Here is an 18,555-nt window from a genome sequence, read left to right on the forward strand (position 1 = left end):
TCTCGTGAAGCAGAGATCAAAGTATTATGCATGGCTATCCTTAAGGAAATTGTCACATAGAATTAAATTTGTACACCTAACTTGTATACAAGTGGAAATAAAGAACACACGTATACATATACAACAAATACTTTATTACTTTCCACTCTTCATTTAAAAAATACAGACACGTACTATATGTTACTAATACTATAAGAGAAAAGATAAATTTACGTAATAATATGTTATGTCGAATGCCCATTTATTCATTACTATTAAATATCGTAATTAATTTTCCCCTACTAATAACAAATATAACAAATTTATAGTAATTTAAAATAAAAATATAAAATTCTCTAGTCGGAAACATAAAAAAGCAAAGGAAAATATATGTAAAAAGAAAGGCATGAATGGACTTTAGACTTTAGAGCAATTAAAGCCGTACTTTTGTATTATTAATTGTATCTCATAATTAATGTATTATTCCATAGTAAAATAATGTACAACGACGTCATGTTCTCAATTATATATAGACTCATTTTGGAGGGCAAAGCAAAAAAAAGAGAGAAAGAGAAAGAAAAGGAAGAGGTTGTGAAGATGAGGAGGAATTCATGGAGTTGTTGGTTTGGTGTAATTGTATATGTAATGATGAGTTGTTGTGAAGGGCGTGTTAATCTGCCTCCGAACGTAACGGTTCCGGCGGTATATGCGTTCGGAGATTCGATCGTTGATCAAGGCGCGAACAATCATGTGGCAACACTTGTCAAATGCAATTTCCCGCCCTACGGAAAAGATCTCAACGGCGCCGTTCCCACCGGCAGATTCAGCAACGGCAAGACTCCTCCGGACATTATCGGTACTCTCTCATCTCTATGTGCCTTGCATGTTTAACAAAATACTATTGACCTTATTTTCTTACTTTACTTATACACAAGTTTAACGTCAATTTTTTTTTTTAATATTTATTTTCTTTATTTCTCTATCATTTTGGAAGATGCATACTACTTCAACAGCCAACTTTAATCAATAATTGGTTTAATTTGCAAAGCTCAATTAATGAGTAGTAGTACTACATCACAATCAGCATATTCAATTGCAACGCTCATTTTTTATTGGACTCTGCTAAATCATTGATTTGACTGTTATTTAAACTACATATATAGTAGTATATACTAATACATGAAGGGTTTAAATAAAAATCATTTTCAATCATATATAAGGACAAATTTGCATTTTTTTTCACTACAGTCAATTTCAATGTGAAGGCAATTAACTTTGTACGTGAGATATAAAATAGGTAATACTAATTTCAATAATTAGAGCATTCAGATACATGTTGTATATCATTTTTTAGCAATTGAATCCCACTTGGATGACATAATATTAATAAAAATGCAAAGGTATGTGTGGAAAATGTTAGTTTTTTTTTAATTAAATGTAAGGGAAACGAGTTAATGAAATCTAAGACATATTTACCAAATATAGTATATATAATAAAATAGAAATGAGACGTGTAATAAGAAACATCTCGAAATAGCAAAAGTGTGATATCTAATGACAGAAAGAGATATGGTTGAACTAAACCAAACCATGTGATTGTAACAAAATTGATTTTTGCATTGCAGCTGAAGAACTTGGAGTGAAAGAACTGATACCAGCATATCTTGATCCCAATTTGAAGCCTCAAGACCTTCCAACTGGAGTCAGCTTTGCTTCGGGAGGATGCGGCTTCGACCCGCAAACTGCTCAAATAGTGGTACGAGTTCCATCCCGCTCGTCTCTCTCAAATAATGTGATGCAACTATGTAAAATGACATCATCAATATATGTACAGTTCGTAAAACAAATGACACATCACATGTAAAATTTGAGGATTTTCTTGTCCTAATGTTTGTGAAAAATCAAATGCACTTGTGCAGTCAGCAATATCTCTGTCTGATCAGTTGAAGCATTTCAAAGAATACATTGGAAAGCTGAAAGCAGCTGTTGGGGAAGAAAAGGGCAATTTTATCTTGGCCAACAGCTTATACCTGGTGGTGGCAGGCAGTGATGATCTTGCAAACACTTACTTCACCATCGGCCTCCGTCGCAAGCAATACGACATCGCTTCATACACCGATCTCATGGTGTCCTCGGCTTCCAACTTCATACAGGTGAACAAAATGTTACAAATTAAAAAGAAATTAACACATGAAATTGTTTATCCAGTTTGATATACAATAAGAGATGAATACCTTAAGCCAGAGATTTTCACTATAATATTTCAATGCAATTTACAAGAAACAAATCATAGTTATAACAGGATATTGGGCCTAATAAAACATCCATCTTGAATCATGACTATAACATGTTCGATTTACGAATAAAACACAGGAACTATACAAGCTTGGAGCGAGACGAATTGCTGTTTTCGGCACCCCACCAATAGGATGTTTGCCGGCTCAAAGAACCCTTGCAGGTGGCATAGCGAGGATGTGTTCCGAGGAAGAAAATCAGGCTGCGCAAATGGTTAACGAAAAGCTCTCACTGGAACTTGCTTCCCTCGCCAAAAGCTTGCCTCAGTCCAAGCTTGTTTACGTCAATATCTATGACCCTCTTCTTGATCTCATTCAACAACCTCAAAACCACGGTTAGCCATATTCGATAATTTCTTTCTATTTTTACTTCTTGATCTCTTCATACCCAAACAAACACATACATACCTTACTACTTTCTTTCTCATGGTTGTATTAGGGTTCGAGGTTAGTGACAAAGGCTGCTGCGGGACAGGAAACATAGAAGTGGTCATACTGTGTAACAAATTGAGTGGAACGTGCAGCGATGACTCAAAGTACGTATTTTGGGACAGCTACCATCCCACTGAGAGAGCATACAGGGCTCTCGTTGATCTAGTCCTACATAAATACATCAAGAGCTTAGAATGAGGTCTGGAACTGCCTAAAACAATTTGATTTATTGGGACCAATGTTTAAAGAGAGGGTTTATGCAATCAGCATATAGTTTGTTTAACATGTTTTCTTTCTTATGTAAATCATCTGCCTCAAGTGATATGTTCTACTTCTCAATCAATTCAGAAAATTTCTTTGCCTAAGCTTTTGAGATATTTTAGCTCCTCGAAGTTCAGACAGTGACTTTTCCAGGTTGAGGTATATCACAAACATAACAAACTTCTACAACTAAATCATCTAAAACATGTTTTCTTTCTTTGTTATGATTAATTTGCAACAAGAGGAGATGAAACAGAACAAATAAGCATTTTTTATGGAGTATCACTATATATAACAAATATGAATGATCTCAAGGTCTACCAAATATTTGAGGACAGTGTGGTCTACAAAATGGCATAATTCATCCACTATTTGGAAAGATTTATTGTTCTAAAATCCTCTTAACAAGTTCAACCTGCAGGCGATTATGAAATGAAATCTTTTCTAGCAGTACAATGTAATATCTCAAATGCAACAGAGCAAAGAGTAGACGTGGACATTATAGGTGAAATGTACAGAATTTATCTAAAATTCAGAATTTAAATTACCTTGACACGTAATATTTAGATACAATAATTCTTGGATTCACAATTACCATAGCACATTCAATTTCACTCACAATTCGAACAACACTTAAACTTGAAAACAAAAGAGAAATTAACGCGATAGCAAATATTAACATTCATTTTCATACGATCCCAAACACGAGAGACATTCATATCTCCTTTTTTTGTTTCCCCGTCAAGGATGTCTTGAACCACGGCACCCAAAATGACGTCGTTTCCTGGTACTCCTTGTAGGCTCGAGCCCTATAGTCATGTTTCGACATCCGCTCCTCCACAAGAACAGTGACGATGCCCAAGCACACACTATTCACCAATGGCCCAATGAACCACCAACTATAATCCAAATTCCAGGCAAAAAGGCCGACTCCCGACCACCACAACTGCTCTCCAAAGTAGTTGGGGTGGCGCGAGTAGCGCCATAGCCCTTCATCCAAAACTGGCACTAGTGCTTTTCCATACTTCTTCAGCCTCTCGTTTCGACCGACAAAGTTGTAGAGCTGTGTGTCGGCGAAATATGCAATTGTGACTCCGGCCAAGCATGTCGCCGCCGCGACCGCGTCCCAAAAACTTAGTTGCTTTTGGTTTGAGTGGATCACGTAGAATGGCATGGTTATGGCCATCAGAAACGCCTTCACACCATAATATAGTTTGTAAGTACATTATTCACATAATTCATAGCAACTAATAACTCAAATATAGTCAATTCAATCGTACTTAAAATTTTATTAAATTATAAACTACTTAGTCAATGCTATAAAATTTGAAATTAAAAAAAAACACATACTAGTACTTAAATTAATGTCTAAGGACTAAAAATTGTAAATTTTTGCCGGTGTATTCAAAGTATGTCGGGTTACATTTGGATGGCAAAAGTTTACGAAGCGATTTGTCTACCTATAAATTTTACTGCCGGACAAAATCCGTGGCGAAAATTTTTATGATCGGAATGAATTTTTAGAAATGGCCTGAATTTTGTAAAATAAGTTGATGATAAAATTATACCTGCTGAGCAACATAGACGGTGAAGAAAGACACCCACCAAAATTTAGTGCCGTACTGTTTCCGCATGTCGTTAATTCTCCAGTCTTCTCTCTCTCCCAACTGCCATTTCTCCCGCCGCAAGTAGTTGTGCGTCATCCTCACGAACCACACCCATGTCAGCCCCACCACCAATCCCGACCGCCGCCCCTCCCACTCCGCCGCTGGGTGGTTCCTGTAGTAGTGCAGCGCCAGCACCGGTATCACCGTCCAGTACAGGTCGATCAACTGAAAAAATCAAATCAAATTAGGATTTTTTGTCAATTTGGGGGAAAATGGAGGGGACGAACGAACCCAGTTGCTTGACTGGAGGAGGGCGAGGGCCCAGAAGAGAACGTTGATGTTGAGGAAGAAGAGGAGATTGGCCAGCAGGACGGGGTGGTGGTAGCACCACGCCGCCCACGGAGGGGGGAGAGAGTCGGCCGATCCTGCATAGAGGCGGAGGAAGGAGTGGTAGAAGAAGATGGAAGGGAGAGGAGCGAGGAATGCTAGCGCGGTGCAGACCACGTTTTTGGCGGGAGAGTGATTGCTGGTGGAATTCGCCATTGCTCGATGAAGGTTGTGTTTAGAGAGGTGGAGTAGCTGGTTTTATAGAGCTACTGTTCTTGATCTTGCTTCACCTGTTTTTCACACTATTTATTTACCATTTCTTTTAATTTAGATATTCTATTTTGATTTTGGATTCTCTTCTTCAAAAGTTATATGAGAATTCATTTTAAAGAAAAAGTCGATGTTCAATTGCAATCGATCCTCCTTACGCCACCACGATTGGTTCATTTCCACGAACTAGGATGTTTCATAAGGACTGTAGCAATCGGGCCAATGTCACTATATGGTTCACTACTTTGATTTGGCTCTTACACATCATCGTTAGTCACGCTTGGCTCCTTTCCCAAGCCCACCCACCTTGAGTCCTTGGTCCTTCCCAACTCATCCTTTCATGTCTTACTATTTCAAGTTGGCTCTTATACATCATTATTCATCACCATTCACTCTTTTCTCATGCCATGATCCACTATTCTTAAAATAGGACTTCTAAATGACAGCATCAATTTTATATACAAATTAAGACATTAGAATTTTATAAAAAGATGCAAATTTTATAGATTCATTCATTTCAAAAAACTAATCGATCAGAAGAGAGTTTATTTGATCTATATAAACCCCGCATCTATTATCTTACATAATCAACATGGCACGGTATATGGAATGCCACTGCGTTTGTCATATGTATATATCCGACATTTACATGTAATTCAAACTTCAAAATATATTTTTTTACATTACTTACTTCCAATATGGGTTTGATTTGTTACATCACTCGCATTGAAATCGTGAGTGTGAGGGTCAACTCCGTTAACCACCATTTTTGACTAAAAATTACTTATAATTTCTAGGCATGCTATTATCCTATTCTATTTTGTTTCTAGCATTATTTTTACCAGTCTTGGTTTGCCTCTTATAGCCTAGCTGTGATTAATAAATAACGCTTTAAACAACTCAAAAAATAACTAAATAAATACATAGATGCTCTAGAGTTTAATCAAATTATTACACCTTGTAACTTAGGCAGTATGCCTAATTTTCAATATTTTATACAGAGGGCTTATCAGCATGGGATATCGAAGACTTATCTCTGAGATATTAATTATAAATATAAAAAAGATTGAATAGGTTTGAAGCTGACATATTAATATATACATTGACTAATTTGGCGAGAAATGAACAAATTACGTCGACTAATAAATACTTTATGGTAACGTCAATATTATCAATAAAAATATAGTTTAATATTAAATACTCTTACTTCTACCTCATTTGTGTAGAATTAATTTAAAGAGAAAAATCCAAAATTGATCCTGAACATATGTCTATTTTATGATTTTGGTCCTAAATATTATTTTTTGAATTTTTGCATACCAAACATTTCAATTCGGATCACAATTGGTCCAAAACTAACTGTTCCGTTAAATTGTTAACAGTCAACATTTTTAATACCTATTTTGACCAAATTTAGCTGTTAAGTATGATTTCTAATTATTTTGAAACTAACATCATATATTCTAAATAAATAAATTGAATATAAGATTAGGAATCGCATAATGGCGCCGGCGAAGGAGTTCTGGATCTTCATGATCGCGGAAGGAGATCGAGCTGTTCCGGTCGGAGCTGCCGAAAGCCCTCTCCAGCTGCGTCGATCCACCGCGATTAGTGCTGGAGGCGATCTCCGAGGTGTTTACTGTGGCGAGCAGCACGAACAATAGCAATAGCTATGATTTGGGGTGGGCATGCGTGCTGCTGCTGGAGTTGCTGATTCCGATGATGGTGGATCCTGTGCTGGGAAAGGAGACGATGTCGGTGACGCCGAGCATCAAGGGGAAGGCGGAGGAGATAGCGGAGGCGTGGAAGAAGAGCCTCGAGGAGAGGGGTGGAATCGAGAATCGTAAAATGAGTATACGTTCAGTACCAATTTTTGCCTTTAATCTAATTCAAAATAGAAAAAATTCCCCAAAAAATATTGACTCATTGCACTAACATTTTTTCTAATCCTATTTTTTTTTATATTTTCAAATCTTAAAATCCTTACCGGAGTCAGAACATTCATAGACCAAGGAAGTACTGTATATTTTATTTTTTAGGCCTCACTAGTTTTATCGCACGGTTGATGGGCCAAAAAATTATAGCGGTACTATATATGAATATCAATTAAATTAAAATATTCATAAAATTGGAAAAATAATGTTAACATGTTATATTTATTTGGTAATGTGGGGGATGTTTTAATCAAGATAAGAATTTAAATTTAAAAAATATACCATGAAATCAATGGCGCCGTCTAATGGCAGTAAAAGTAAAGGGGTTGGACCACAGAATCAATTAGTTGGATGGTTAGTGGGCTAATGATTGTGGTTAGTGATAATTTTAATCCCGTGCTCCATGCCTACATAAATCATGATCATCATCATCATATGCTTTATTCCCAAATTAATGTGTCACACTAACACAATCAATCGATTCTTCTTTATTTTTAATTGTCTTTTTTTTAATCAAGGAAGGACTATGAGTGTGAGCGCAAGGAGCAAGGTCAAAACCCGATTTGAATTTGAGTTTCACCCGACATACAGAAGGGGAAGACACGAGAGTTGGGGAGGAGGAGGTGACATTGTGCGCGCACCTGAATTTTCATTCTGGTATAATTGTCAATAATTTAGGATATTGTTACTTATGGCTATACTTGTAACGTAAACTCTTCAAAAATTTATACAAACTATCATACATTCAAAAATCAAGATTAGAGCATACATTAAGGTTTATAGTTTGACAAATGTAAACAAATTAATATGGTATGCAAGACGTGTTTACTAGGAGTACAAAATATGCATATACACTAAAGTTTGATTTAGAAATGATTTTTTCACCCAATTTTAATTTTATCAAAAAGTTAGTATTATTATAGTTATAGATATGAAAGTTGCCAAATCTGACTTTACAGGATATGAGATTACGTTTCCATTTTTCTGTTAGTCATATTAAGCTATAATGCTATATCATTCATACATTATTTTGAAATATACATTTTTCTAGGATTGAGTCTCAAATAAAATATGTTGGGATGAACAATTGCAATGAGCTGAGTCATTTCTCTAGAATTGGGCTGGGCCAGTATATAAAAGCTACGCCTAAATGTTGTGATGTACTAGTAATAATTTTGATTTTGGTGAAAATTGGGCTTTGATATATGTATTGTTTTGCTCACACTTAGCCCAACCAACCCATTTATTTGTGAAGAACTGAGAGAGAAGAGAGAGGGCATTAGAACTTCCAATTTTAAAGACAAATGTCAACAACGACTGACCTTTTATAACTTATTTCAATTTATTTATTTCCCAAACCATACGAAAACAACGACCTTCAAAGTGTTATAGGTTTTATTTTCAGGATCTGTCAAGTGTCAAAGAAGTTAAGAGTTTATGAAGGTTTATATACATGATACAAAGAAAATGGATATCAAAATATTGAGTTGACGTTTTGAGGTGGGCCCAGATCATGGGCCAAACTAGGCCTATCATTTTCAATTTTCGGTCCAGATTGAATTAAACCGGCCCATATAATACAATATGAAAGTAATTAATATCATTCAATTCTTTATTTACCAGGCGTACCAATTAAATAAAAATTGTCGTTTCAGTCTCACCTAATTACACACATTCATACCTATGCTATGACCAATCAATTCCTTATACTAGTGTTAAATAAACAATTTTCAACGCCTCCCTCCAAAAAATCCAATGCCTGATAACTAGAAAGATAATGATGATATAGAGAACTAAGAGAGGTAATTAGTGAAATAAATAAGTAATAAATTTGGCTCGAAACATGACGTTATAACTTATATGTAAAGTTCTTATTTCTTAATACACCTTGTTTCTGAAAAGGAAAATAATCACTTGCATAATCCCATATAAAATAAATTCTATATGTATTTTTTGATAAATTAACAACAAGCTAATTAAATAAACTGAAATAGTATCATAATCAAAATTCAAATCCTCTCTTGGATTGTTTCCGGCTGGCCCAAGCCAATCCTAGATTCCTAGGTTTACAAAAAGTTCAATCAAAACTTGTTACTACCAATGAGCCTCATTATGGCCTCGCTTTGTATTATTTAGTGGGTCGATTCTAGTGGAACCACTCGAAAGTCTATGTTTTTTTTCTTTTGAATGTAGAGGAAGGGGGGTTGAGCGTGTAGGCTGTTGTTTTGGTCACGAGTCAAGGGACTAAGAGCTGGGACAATGGTCATTATTGTAAGGCTGTCAATCAGAACATGTACTAATGGAGAAATGTGACATGAAAAATGTTTCAATATGTGAGTTTAGTGTGTGGCAGTGTTGAATTTAGAGGGGTGATGATGGTAACAAAACAAATGGTAGCGAAATGGCCGAAAAGATATAAGGAAAAATGAAAAAAACAAAATACTAGTAGTACCTTTTAGTAGATTGTGAAATTTGAAATTTAATGGAGTACTAATTCGTTACTTACTCTCAATTTTAAGAAGAGTAAATATACCAGAATCTACTATTTTCATGGTTTTATTTTAGGTATATTTTCCTTTAAAAAATAATTTAACAATATCTTTTCGCCTTCCGCGTGCGATATATTTGGGCTTCCCCCTTATTTATACCTCTGTAGCAAAAAATCCCCCATCCCCAATTTCGAGCCCTAATCCAAATTCCAAACCCTCTCTCAAATCAAATTCCATGGCGTCCGCGTCGGAGAACTCCGGCAAGAAGATCATCCTCCGCAGCTCCGATGGCGAGGTCTTCGAGGTCGACGAGGAGGTCGCCGTCGAGTCTCAGACCATCAAGCACATGATCGAGGACGACTGCGTCGACAATGTCATTCCGATCCCCAACGTCACCGGAAAAATCCTCTCCAAGGTCATCGAGTACTGCAAAAAGCACGTCGACGCCGCCGCCTCCTCCGCTTCAACCAAGGCCGAGGACAAGGTTGCCTCCTCTGACGATGACCTCAAGGCTTTCGATGCCGACTTCGTCAAAGTCGACCAGGCCACGCTGTTCGACCTGATTTTGGTACATTTTTTGTTCTTCGGTGTTTGTCTAGGCTTTTTGATAACTTTTTTTGCTGTTTTGTTTGCTGTTATTGTTTGTGCGTTGTGGTTTAGGGCTTTGTTTAATTCTACTTGTCTGCATCTATATTTGCCTTCTATTCTCCAATTACTATCATGATTACTATATTACTTGCTTTCAACTTTGTGATATTGGTTTTATAACTCATAACTTGCTGTTGTTGACTGATTTTATGCGTTTTCATTTGTTTACTATCTTTATACATTACTGATTTTGGGTCTGATAGTATTGCGTTGTTGTCTGTTTATAGAATTTGAGGTTTAAAACTAACTGTGGACTTTTAAATTTGACATTCTTCTCTGGTTTTGATATGATAACCCATCAAATTTGAATATCATTTAGACTATTTGAAAATCTCCCACAACTGCTCCATATCTGAGGAGAATGATCGAAAGCTTATTCCATATGTATAGTTTCTTGTTTTTTGTTTATTGATCATTTCATATTTTTATTGAATCATGATTCTTCCAATCATTGTTTGTTCTGCTGTCTAACCAGTGAAGATAATAGCTTTTCTTCAGATTTGTTGGTGCTCGTGTTAAATAAAGCTTGTAAATCTAACTATTGATGATTTCACTTTCAAAATGAATAATACTCGTTGTAGTTAGACCCTTGTGGATATTTTATATCTTTATGAAAACTCTATTTCTAACAATCTCTATTGATGATTGTTCATTCCTGTTCTTTTTTTGCCTCATTGACATTTTATTATTTCTTTGATTTTGTAAGTGTGGATTTAACCAATGTAAACATTTGCAGTCTGCTAACTACCTGAACATCAAGAGCCTTCTGGATCTGACTTGCCAAACAGTTGCTGACATGATCAAGGGAAAGACTCCGGAGGAGATCAGGAAGACGTTCAACATCAAGAATGATTTCACTCCTGAAGAGGAAGAAGAGGTCCGAAGAGAGAACCAGTGGGCTTTCGAGTAGATGTAAAACCATTCTGGCTTGTGAATCAAGTGCTACTTGCTGTTTATGGCTTATTTTGTTTACCTTTGAATTGAATGTTTTGTTAAGTTTGGTTTCTCCTATGTTTGGCATCAACTTGAGCTGTGACTGGGTAATAATATCTATTTTACTATGGTGGTTGTTATTATTATTATTATTATTATTATTCGTGTTGCATATTGGTTTTGTTCTTTTGTTGATCTTCCTAAGAGCACACAACATTCCAGCAGGGAAAAGTTTCAAATACAAAAGTGCTTACCTTTTCTGAGAAATAAATGTTGCGCAATGAATTCAACACGGGGTATATCTAGTTAAAAAAAATAATTTTGTTTTGCATAACCAATTATTGTGAAAGACTTTAAACCTTTTGTAGTATTTGACTAGCTCTTTGGCTTTTTGGATAGCCGTAACTGCTATTGAGTATTGATGTAATTTGACGGCGAGACCTTCTAAGTCCTCCAGGCCTATTTATGGGTGTGCGACACACCGCCACTGCTTTCATACAGTGTCTGATAGGTGTACCCTCGGCTCATTGTATAAGTTCATTGGTGCCTAGCGGGAGTGGGTCTGATTGAGGCACTTCTATGCCCTAGGAACAAATCAATTTACTTTCGGGGTATTGTCTTATAAATGGAATGTTTCTCCTATTTAATCTGGTTTACATTATTGTTTTCCATTTTTGTTGTTTTGAATTTCGTAAGAGTATTTCAATTAATTTGTCATCCCACACAAGTTCAAAAGTTATTTCTTTCCTCAAAATCGACTTCATAAACATCACAAATGAAAGCATATCAACACCTTGTGGAAAATGTTTCATACTACAAAAGATGATGTCCTGTTATTCATCTGCATCTCAGTTTTAGCATAGGCCAAAGAGAAGCGAATATCTAAAAAACACGACCTACTTATGTAAGAGCTCATCGAAGCATCATAACAAAAACATTCAAAATGGAAGTTCTTCAACAACATATGCAACTAACTAACAAAGCATCATGAATTTCAAGAAGATACTGAACAAGAAGGAATCCAGTTTTTAATAACATGAAATGAAAGGGAGGAGCTGTTAGCTGCTAGTTCAACGCCTTTTTTGGCATATGATATAACAATTCATCAGAATCTCAGTTTTAGCAGAGGCCGGAGAGAAAACAAATGTCTAAAAAGCACGACCTACTTATGTAAGAGCTCAACAAGGCATCAATACATAAAGGTTCAAAACGGAGGTCCATCAACAACTTATGTAAGAACAACTAAGAAAGCATCAAGGTGAAACCGAACAAGAAGGAATCCAGCTTTTAAAACCATGAATCGAAAGGGCTGAGCTTTTAGCTACTCGTTCAATGCCTTCTTGGCAGCATCCTCTTCTGCTTTCATCTTCCTCTCCCACTTTCTCTTCTTGTAATCATCCAACATCTTGGGCATCTCTCCCATCAGTCGAGCAGTATTGGCTCGCTTCTCGGCAGCCAACCTATCAACCTTGTGCCCTTTTCTCTTCGTCTTCATCTCCTTCCTTTCTGGATCAAATTCCCAATCACCTCCAGCAAGGAGGACCTCTTTGCGGATCCGAGCTCGGTGGCGTGCACTAATAGCTAGAGGATTCCAAGCACCAAGCTCCCAGTAACCCCACACACCCTTTGACAGCTCATCTCTGTATTTTGTCAACTTCTCTCTCCATGGGAACTGGTATTCTCCAACTGCTTTTGCAACAGATTTCACTGCTTTCCCAGCCATGCCTGAAACCATAGTAGTCACAAATTCATACAAAATGTGAGTGGTTCGTGGTGTGGCATCATTGGACATTTTGACAAACAACTATCTCCGCAATGAAGCATTTAAATCACGATAAGGAAACTTCAATCATAATGCAGAAACATAATTAACGCTATATATGTGATACAATTCAATTTGACATTTTCACAAACAGCTTAGCTGCACATATTCTCAATCAAGCATTTCAACCACTACGAGGACCAACATGAAGCATTTGTGGCACTTCTGTTAACGCAATATATATGACACACTTTCATTTATAACTATTTCTCCTCTGATTTGCCAGCTAATTAAAAAAAAGTCAATATTGGAAACAATAAGAAGCTTTTTAATCGTACATCAAATTTCAATTAATCAGATTCACCACAAAACAATATGAAAAATGAAAGATTAGCTTAAGATTAAAGAGTTCACGAATTGCAAAGTTGTAGCCGTGGAAGATGCAAACTTGCAGCGACTCTGAACTTATTTGGCAAAATCTAGAAAACCCCAAGTTATTAATCGAAATAGTCTATTTTTCTCAGAATAATATTATGAAAAAACTGAAATAATTGAATTAGTATCAAATTGCACGCCACAATATTATTGATTTTATTTTTAAAACAAGAAAAATAGTCTATAATCATTGTTTTGAGACGTAAAGATTTTTGCATAATTTTTGTAATTTATTTATTAATTGGGGTAAATATGTAGTTCACTATAGAACTAAAATAGAGTATTCATTCGATTATAAATCAACACTTCAAATATAGAACTGTTAACTAATTATAAAATACTATGGGACAATATTTAAATTCATCACTACTTTAATGATTTAATCCCATTATATTTGATCAATTTCATTTTTGAAATAAGATTTTATGCAATGTTGTTTTTTCGAGTTAAGTGGAGAACGATTAACGTAGAAGAGAGCATAGTATTTATAATCATATTAAGTTCAATGTCCGAGAAAAATATCAATTAAAGCGAGACAGGTAATTTGTAAGGAAACACGTGGAACTTCAACAAGGTATATATATGAAGTGTTTTGGAAAAAAAAAATTGAATGATGGTCGTGGTAAAATATATAACCAAACATGGTTTTGGTTTGACTATTGAGCCGGGGAAGGCGATATTACGAACCTCTTCCCCATATTATTGACGCTTGCCGTTCCATAAAGATGATCACATTGGGGAAATGGGGATATGGGAGGACGAGGTGTGGAGATAGAGACTTTGTTGGAAAAGGAATATGTTTGCTCGGAAAGAAGAACTTGTTGGAGACCTTTACCAAGCCGTGGATTGTGTTGTGTGATAAGAGAAAACATGGGTAACCTATATCTAGCTTTGTTTTACAGGTTTCTCAATATCATATAGCGCATAATAATATTTTGCTTGAAAAAATCTCTTCCCACTACAAGCACAACTCTATTTGCTTCTATGGTCTTGTAACCTTGAAAATCAGAATTCAAGACGATCGATGATGGGTTTTATGCAAGGAAAAGATAGAGATTGTGTAACACATCATCAATTTTGACATAAAGAATGTGGTTGCGTTGTTTTATGTTATTTCATGGTCCCTCTGGAATATCCGGAATAAGGTGGACTTCAAGAGAGGTGGACTTCAAGAGAATATGAACCCAATTGGCAAGTGGGAACGATTATTTTAGTGTCTTCAAAGCGGCGGAGTAGAGGAGTTGATTGTCAAATTTATCAATCTTATTGGTACATTAGTAAAATAGAGTGAATGTCTAAACCTTGGATATGATTTGGTTGTGTGCACTTTTTCAGTACTAGTTTCAACATCTGTTCTTGTTACCTCATGCATGCGTTATTTAATGAGTTAAAATTTAATCAACATAAAAACGCAGGCAGAATCAAGTATGTCATGCCCCAAAATATAAGAAGCCAATTAGAAGAAAGAATATTCAAAAAATAAGTTAAAGCACATATCATAATGGAATTCAGAGTCATTTGCAAAGTATCAACAAAACCAAGAGCTTCACTCTCAATGTCGGGCAGAAAACCAATATCATTTTTTGTTTACGTAAAATGTAATGCCCGTGTAATGAGGAAAGTGCACCTCATATCGTCTATGCCGGATGCTTCAAAAAATGAATTAGTGAACAGGAAAAGAACAATCAGTTGTCCATGTTGTGCAATAAACTAGGGTCAGCTCCACTCCAAATTCTTCTCCGGTCCTTCTTGTGTCTGATAAATTACAAATACTCCTTCATACCTCTCCTTGTGCTGCATAGACATTACTACGTGTTAAGAGGAAAAGACTATTACCAAAGCACAAATAGGGCGCCGTAATGAAGGATAAATAACCAACCTTGGCTGTGCAAAACTTTCGTTAATGAAAGGTCACAAGCTATTCGAATGGACCTCATCAGCGTGGTCTCCATTCGCCAACCCAGAATGGATGGTTGAGTCCTCAGGCAACTGACCATCAGCCATTCCCAACCGACCTTCCCTTGCATCATCAATATTGCCATTTACATGGGCTGTGGCATCATCCAGTGAGACCTCATTTAATGAGGTTGCCAGAGTATTTTCTGGAGCTGAAATGGAGGCACCACTGGTGCCAGGTTCACCATTTGAACGTGCCCACAAACTCCAGTCGTTACGTCTCCTAATCATGTCACCCTGTGACAAAAATAGAAAAAATTAAGTTGATGCTTTCTTCCTGGTCAGGGTTTTTCAGATTAAAAGATTACTTGGCAACATCAAAAGAAGTCAAGAAACGAGAGCTGGCCTGTATTTCCACAGCCGTAGAATGACGTCTCAATGATTCCACAATGAGAGGGACATCCTCTGTTAAATGCAGAACCTGAAAAGGCAGACATAGAGACAACCTTGATATTTGCATTGAAAAACCAAGAGAACCAAACCTAGTGAAAGATTTCTGTGATCTCAAGAGGGGTGAAGATGTAACAACCACAGCTTGTCCACTTTCTAATATACTGAGTAATTTAATAACAAGAGAGTTTCTTTCAAATATCATGAAATCTCTTGAGAGGATGCTTTGCAGCAAAAGGTAAAAAAAAAATAAGCAGCAAATATTCATTTGTAACACTCAAATTGACTTTCATTTACAAGAACATTGTTTGCAGCAAAAGGTCAATATGTCTTGGTAAATTAATAAAATACACAATATGCATTCTCCAATTGAAGAAAAGTTCATCATAGACTTTGTTACAGAGTAATTGATGGAAACAAATTTCATTCTTGTTTTAAGACTAAAGAAATAGACTTTGTTATAACTTGAGAAGGTACAAATAGGTTACATAAAACATAAGAATATATATCCAATAAACTTACTCGTGGAAACTCAGCTATCAAAGAGATGGGCACCCAGCCATTATCATCCATCTTAGACTTCAAATAGCTATCTTTCAACAAATTCTCATCGCTGGAACAACATCCGTACTTAATTCAACATCATTTGCATAGTGAGTGCAACTTCTATATAAGTTTTCAATGAAAATAACCTGAAGTAATAGTCTATTTGGTTGACTATCATATTTGGTAATGAATTTGGAGATAGATTTGGATTTGGTAATGGATTCTCATTAGCAGGAGGGAAAATCACAGGTGGCGGAGGAGGGACCATGGGCATAGTCCTGAACGTTTCCGGTGGCATAGGTGGAACATACATAAAGGGAGACTCCATATCTGTAAGTTGAAAACAAACGTTAAAGAACATAAAGAGTCATATTGTAACAGAAACTAAACCACGCCATGGACTCACTAAAGCCCATTTGTCCAGGAAAAAGCATCATGGGCGGCGGTGCCATAAAGGAGGCAGCACCAGGCGGCAGTGGAGGCGGCATATATCCCATGGGTGGGGGAGCATAAGGAGGAGGCGGGTGACGGACTTCTCTGCGGTCATGATCACGCCTTCCACCATGGTTGTTGTGGAACTGTACATCTCCCCGAGGACGGGGGCCATAGTTGTTGCTCCTCCTTGTGTTAATCCTCTGAGTAGAATGGTCATTTCCAGAATGAGATGGCCCGACCCCTACTCCAATAGGTCTCGGACCTCTAACAGAGTTATCTAGAACAGTAGGAATAACCCCAAATGGTACTTCAAAAACAGGAAACGGTGGTGGCATTGGGAGAGGTGGCGGATTAAAAGGACCCTGAGATGGTCCACTCACTGAGAAGCTACCTCTTCCACCACCACTAGCACCACCACCGCGATTCCTCCTTAGCCTAGCCGGATTTGGATTATTTCCCCCGGAATTACCATGGGCATTATTAGCATTATTATAAGGTGAACGTTGAGGAGGTTGGGATATTATAGGAGCCTGCTGAACAAAGGAGCATATCTCAGATTAATCAGAACCGCCACTCAATTACCATAAACTCATTCCATTTATTGAAAGCTCAAAAAGGTTGTAACTTCAAAATGTGCATATTTACAGAGCATTAGATACAATAGCAAATAGCATAACTTGTGAAGAATTTTATGACAATTTTCACTGAAACCAAAGGAAGATATACAGATTAATCAGAAAAGACATTCATTTATCATACAGTCATTCCATTTAGCAAAATTTCAAAACGAGTATATAGATACAATTCTCGCAAAAATATACATTCAAAACAATGCAAGGAATTAGGGTAAAAGCCAATTTTCACTGAAGGTGTGAATTGATCAATTCAATGGCAATGCACACAAATTAGGGCAAAATCACATTAAAGTACGAAACCCTAAATAAGATGAATTATAATGAATACGTACAGTAACCTGTGAAAAGGGGACTGATCCGTCAGAGACGATTCTAGAAGCATCCGAGGACGATCTAGGAACAGAGCGGGTGGTTTCAGAGAGCGCCGGCCAAGAGACGGCTCCACCCATAACAGTAACCGGCTCAACGACGCCGTTTAGCGGCCGGTTCCAAACCGGCCTCCTCGCAATGCTGTCGCCGTTTTCCGGCTGAGATTCCGAGTTATCAGGAGACAAAGCCTCCTCCATCGGCGGAGAAGACGTGGAGGCTGAGGCGGCGGCGGCGGCAGACGAAGATTCCGGAGAGGTAGCGGCGGATGAGTTTGGCTCGGGATCTCCGCGCACAACCGAAGCCCACGGAGAGGGGAGGCTGCGGCGGCGCGATTGGGGACTGAGATGCGCTCCGCCGTTGGCGAGGGGGTCGGTGTCTGATGGAGGGGGCGAGGCGTCAGACACCATCAATCAAAAGGATGAATGCCAAAACCAAAGAGCGCAGAGAAATTTGGAATTTTCAGAGCGAAAACCAAATGCGTGAATGCGTGAGAGGATCAATATATATGGATTGAAGAGAAAAGAGGGCGAAAGAATTAACAAACGGTTAGGGTGGTGATCGGACTGAAGATTAGGGTTTCGGCCGCTCTCTTTTTTTCTTATTTATTTACTTTTCAATACTCCATCTTTTTCGATTTTTTTTAATTTCCTATTTTAACTCTTTCTACCAAGCGAGTATTTCAATAATTTGTTAGGCAATCTGCGCCAAAATTCATGACCATAACAGATTTCCCTATTTATTTACAAAATCTAAATACATAAATTTTGAGATTTTGTAGATTTTATTTACATAATCAAATAAAACTAAATGCACATCGCATATAATTATCCACATGGCGAAACATTTTTCGGGG

The 18,555-nt window shown here is 37.0% G+C and overlaps 5 protein-coding genes across 9 annotated transcripts; 2 read left to right on the top strand and 3 right to left on the bottom strand.

Annotated features, from left to right (window-relative positions):
• Positions 1–529: 529 nt before the first annotated feature.
• On the top strand, positions 530–3,070 carry LOC121810016 (GDSL esterase/lipase EXL3-like). Its single transcript, XM_042210886.1, has 5 exons — positions 530–835; positions 1,605–1,735; positions 1,899–2,132; positions 2,353–2,608; positions 2,713–3,070. Exons 1-5 carry the CDS (start codon positions 577–579, stop codon positions 2,901–2,903), a joined length of 1,071 nt encoding a protein of 356 aa, XP_042066820.1. The 5' UTR covers positions 530–576; the 3' UTR covers positions 2,904–3,070.
• A 416-nt stretch (positions 3,071–3,486) lies between these two features.
• LOC121807319 (uncharacterized protein C594.04c-like) lies at positions 3,487–5,195 on the bottom strand. The gene is made up of 3 exons (XM_042207542.1): positions 4,865–5,195; positions 4,535–4,798; positions 3,487–4,161 (listed from the first exon to the last, which is right to left on the bottom strand). The coding sequence occupies exons 1-3, from the start codon at positions 5,114–5,116 to the stop codon at positions 3,682–3,684; spliced, it is 996 nt and encodes a 331-aa protein (XP_042063476.1). The 5' UTR covers positions 5,117–5,195; the 3' UTR covers positions 3,487–3,681.
• A 4,550-nt stretch (positions 5,196–9,745) lies between these two features.
• On the top strand, positions 9,746–11,302 carry LOC121808640 (SKP1-like protein 1A). The gene is made up of 2 exons (XM_042209226.1): positions 9,746–10,161; positions 10,978–11,302. The coding sequence occupies exons 1-2, from the start codon at positions 9,829–9,831 to the stop codon at positions 11,149–11,151; spliced, it is 507 nt and encodes a 168-aa protein (XP_042065160.1). The 5' UTR covers positions 9,746–9,828; the 3' UTR covers positions 11,152–11,302.
• An 878-nt stretch (positions 11,303–12,180) lies between these two features.
• On the bottom strand, positions 12,181–13,564 carry LOC121806694. Of its 2 annotated transcripts, none has more exons than XM_042206815.1 (2): positions 13,275–13,564; positions 12,181–12,899 (listed from the first exon to the last, which is right to left on the bottom strand). In XM_042206815.1, the coding sequence occupies exon 2, from the start codon at positions 12,895–12,897 to the stop codon at positions 12,496–12,498; it is 402 nt and encodes a 133-aa protein (XP_042062749.1). In that variant the 5' UTR covers positions 12,898–12,899; positions 13,275–13,564; the 3' UTR covers positions 12,181–12,495. The 2 variants fall into 2 exon arrangements, with proteins under 2 accessions (XP_042062749.1, XP_042062748.1); XM_042206814.1 differs by having other exon boundaries at positions 13,351–13,559.
• A 1,276-nt stretch (positions 13,565–14,840) lies between these two features.
• LOC121810062 (la-related protein 1C-like) lies at positions 14,841–18,327 on the bottom strand. Of its 4 annotated transcripts, none has more exons than XM_042210958.1 (7): positions 17,672–18,327; positions 16,670–17,231; positions 16,410–16,593; positions 16,240–16,330; positions 15,674–15,748; positions 15,251–15,564; positions 14,841–15,165 (listed from the first exon to the last, which is right to left on the bottom strand). In XM_042210958.1, exons 1-6 carry the CDS (start codon positions 18,107–18,109, stop codon positions 15,283–15,285), a joined length of 1,632 nt encoding a protein of 543 aa, XP_042066892.1. In that variant the 5' UTR covers positions 18,110–18,327; the 3' UTR covers positions 14,841–15,165; positions 15,251–15,282. The 4 variants fall into 4 exon arrangements, with proteins under 4 accessions (XP_042066892.1, XP_042066893.1, XP_042066891.1 ...); XM_042210959.1 differs by having other exon boundaries at positions 16,670–17,228; positions 17,672–18,326; XM_042210957.1 differs by having other exon boundaries at positions 16,670–17,228; positions 17,666–18,326.
• Between the last annotated feature and the right edge of the window lie 228 nt (positions 18,328–18,555).

Source organism: Salvia splendens, chromosome 6, assembly GCF_004379255.2.
Source record: "Salvia splendens isolate huo1 chromosome 6, SspV2, whole genome shotgun sequence".
In the NCBI taxonomy this organism is placed as follows: Eukaryota; Viridiplantae; Streptophyta; class Magnoliopsida; order Lamiales; family Lamiaceae; genus Salvia; species Salvia splendens.

Excerpts from the sequence above, each read along its gene's own strand:
- LOC121810016 (XM_042210886.1), top strand. The coding sequence starts at position 577 with ATGAGGAGGAATTCATGGAGTTGTTGGTTTGGTGTAATTGTATATGTA. Across the intron at positions 2,133-2,352 it reads CGGCTTCCAACTTCATACAG|GAACTATACAAGCTTGGAGC; the intron begins GTGAACAAAATG and ends AATAAAACACAG. Across the intron at positions 2,609-2,712 it reads TCAACAACCTCAAAACCACG|GGTTCGAGGTTAGTGACAAA; the intron begins GTTAGCCATATT and ends TGGTTGTATTAG.
- LOC121807319 (XM_042207542.1), bottom strand. The coding sequence starts at position 5,116 with ATGGCGAATTCCACCAGCAATCACTCTCCCGCCAAAAACGTGGTCTGC. Across the intron at positions 4,799-4,864 it reads TCCTCCAGTCAAGCAACTGG|TTGATCGACCTGTACTGGAC; the intron begins GTTCGTTCGTCC and ends TGATTTTTTCAG. Across the intron at positions 4,162-4,534 it reads CCGTCTATGTTGCTCAGCAG|GCGTTTCTGATGGCCATAAC; the intron begins GTATAATTTTAT and ends TATGGTGTGAAG.
- LOC121808640 (XM_042209226.1), top strand. The coding sequence starts at position 9,829 with ATGGCGTCCGCGTCGGAGAACTCCGGCAAGAAGATCATCCTCCGCAGC. Across the intron at positions 10,162-10,977 it reads CGCTGTTCGACCTGATTTTG|TCTGCTAACTACCTGAACAT; the intron begins GTACATTTTTTG and ends AAACATTTGCAG.
- LOC121806694 (XM_042206815.1), bottom strand. The coding sequence starts at position 12,897 with ATGGCTGGGAAAGCAGTGAAATCTGTTGCAAAAGCAGTTGGAGAATAC.
- LOC121810062 (XM_042210956.1), bottom strand. The coding sequence starts at position 18,109 with ATGGTGTCTGACGCCTCGCCCCCTCCATCAGACACCGACCCCCTCGCC. Across the intron at positions 16,331-16,409 it reads CAAATAGACTATTACTTCAG|CGATGAGAATTTGTTGAAAG; the intron begins GTTATTTTCATT and ends ATGTTGTTCCAG. Across the intron at positions 15,749-16,239 it reads TGATAGCTGAGTTTCCACGA|GTTCTGCATTTAACAGAGGA; the intron begins GTAAGTTTATTG and ends CTGCCTTTTCAG.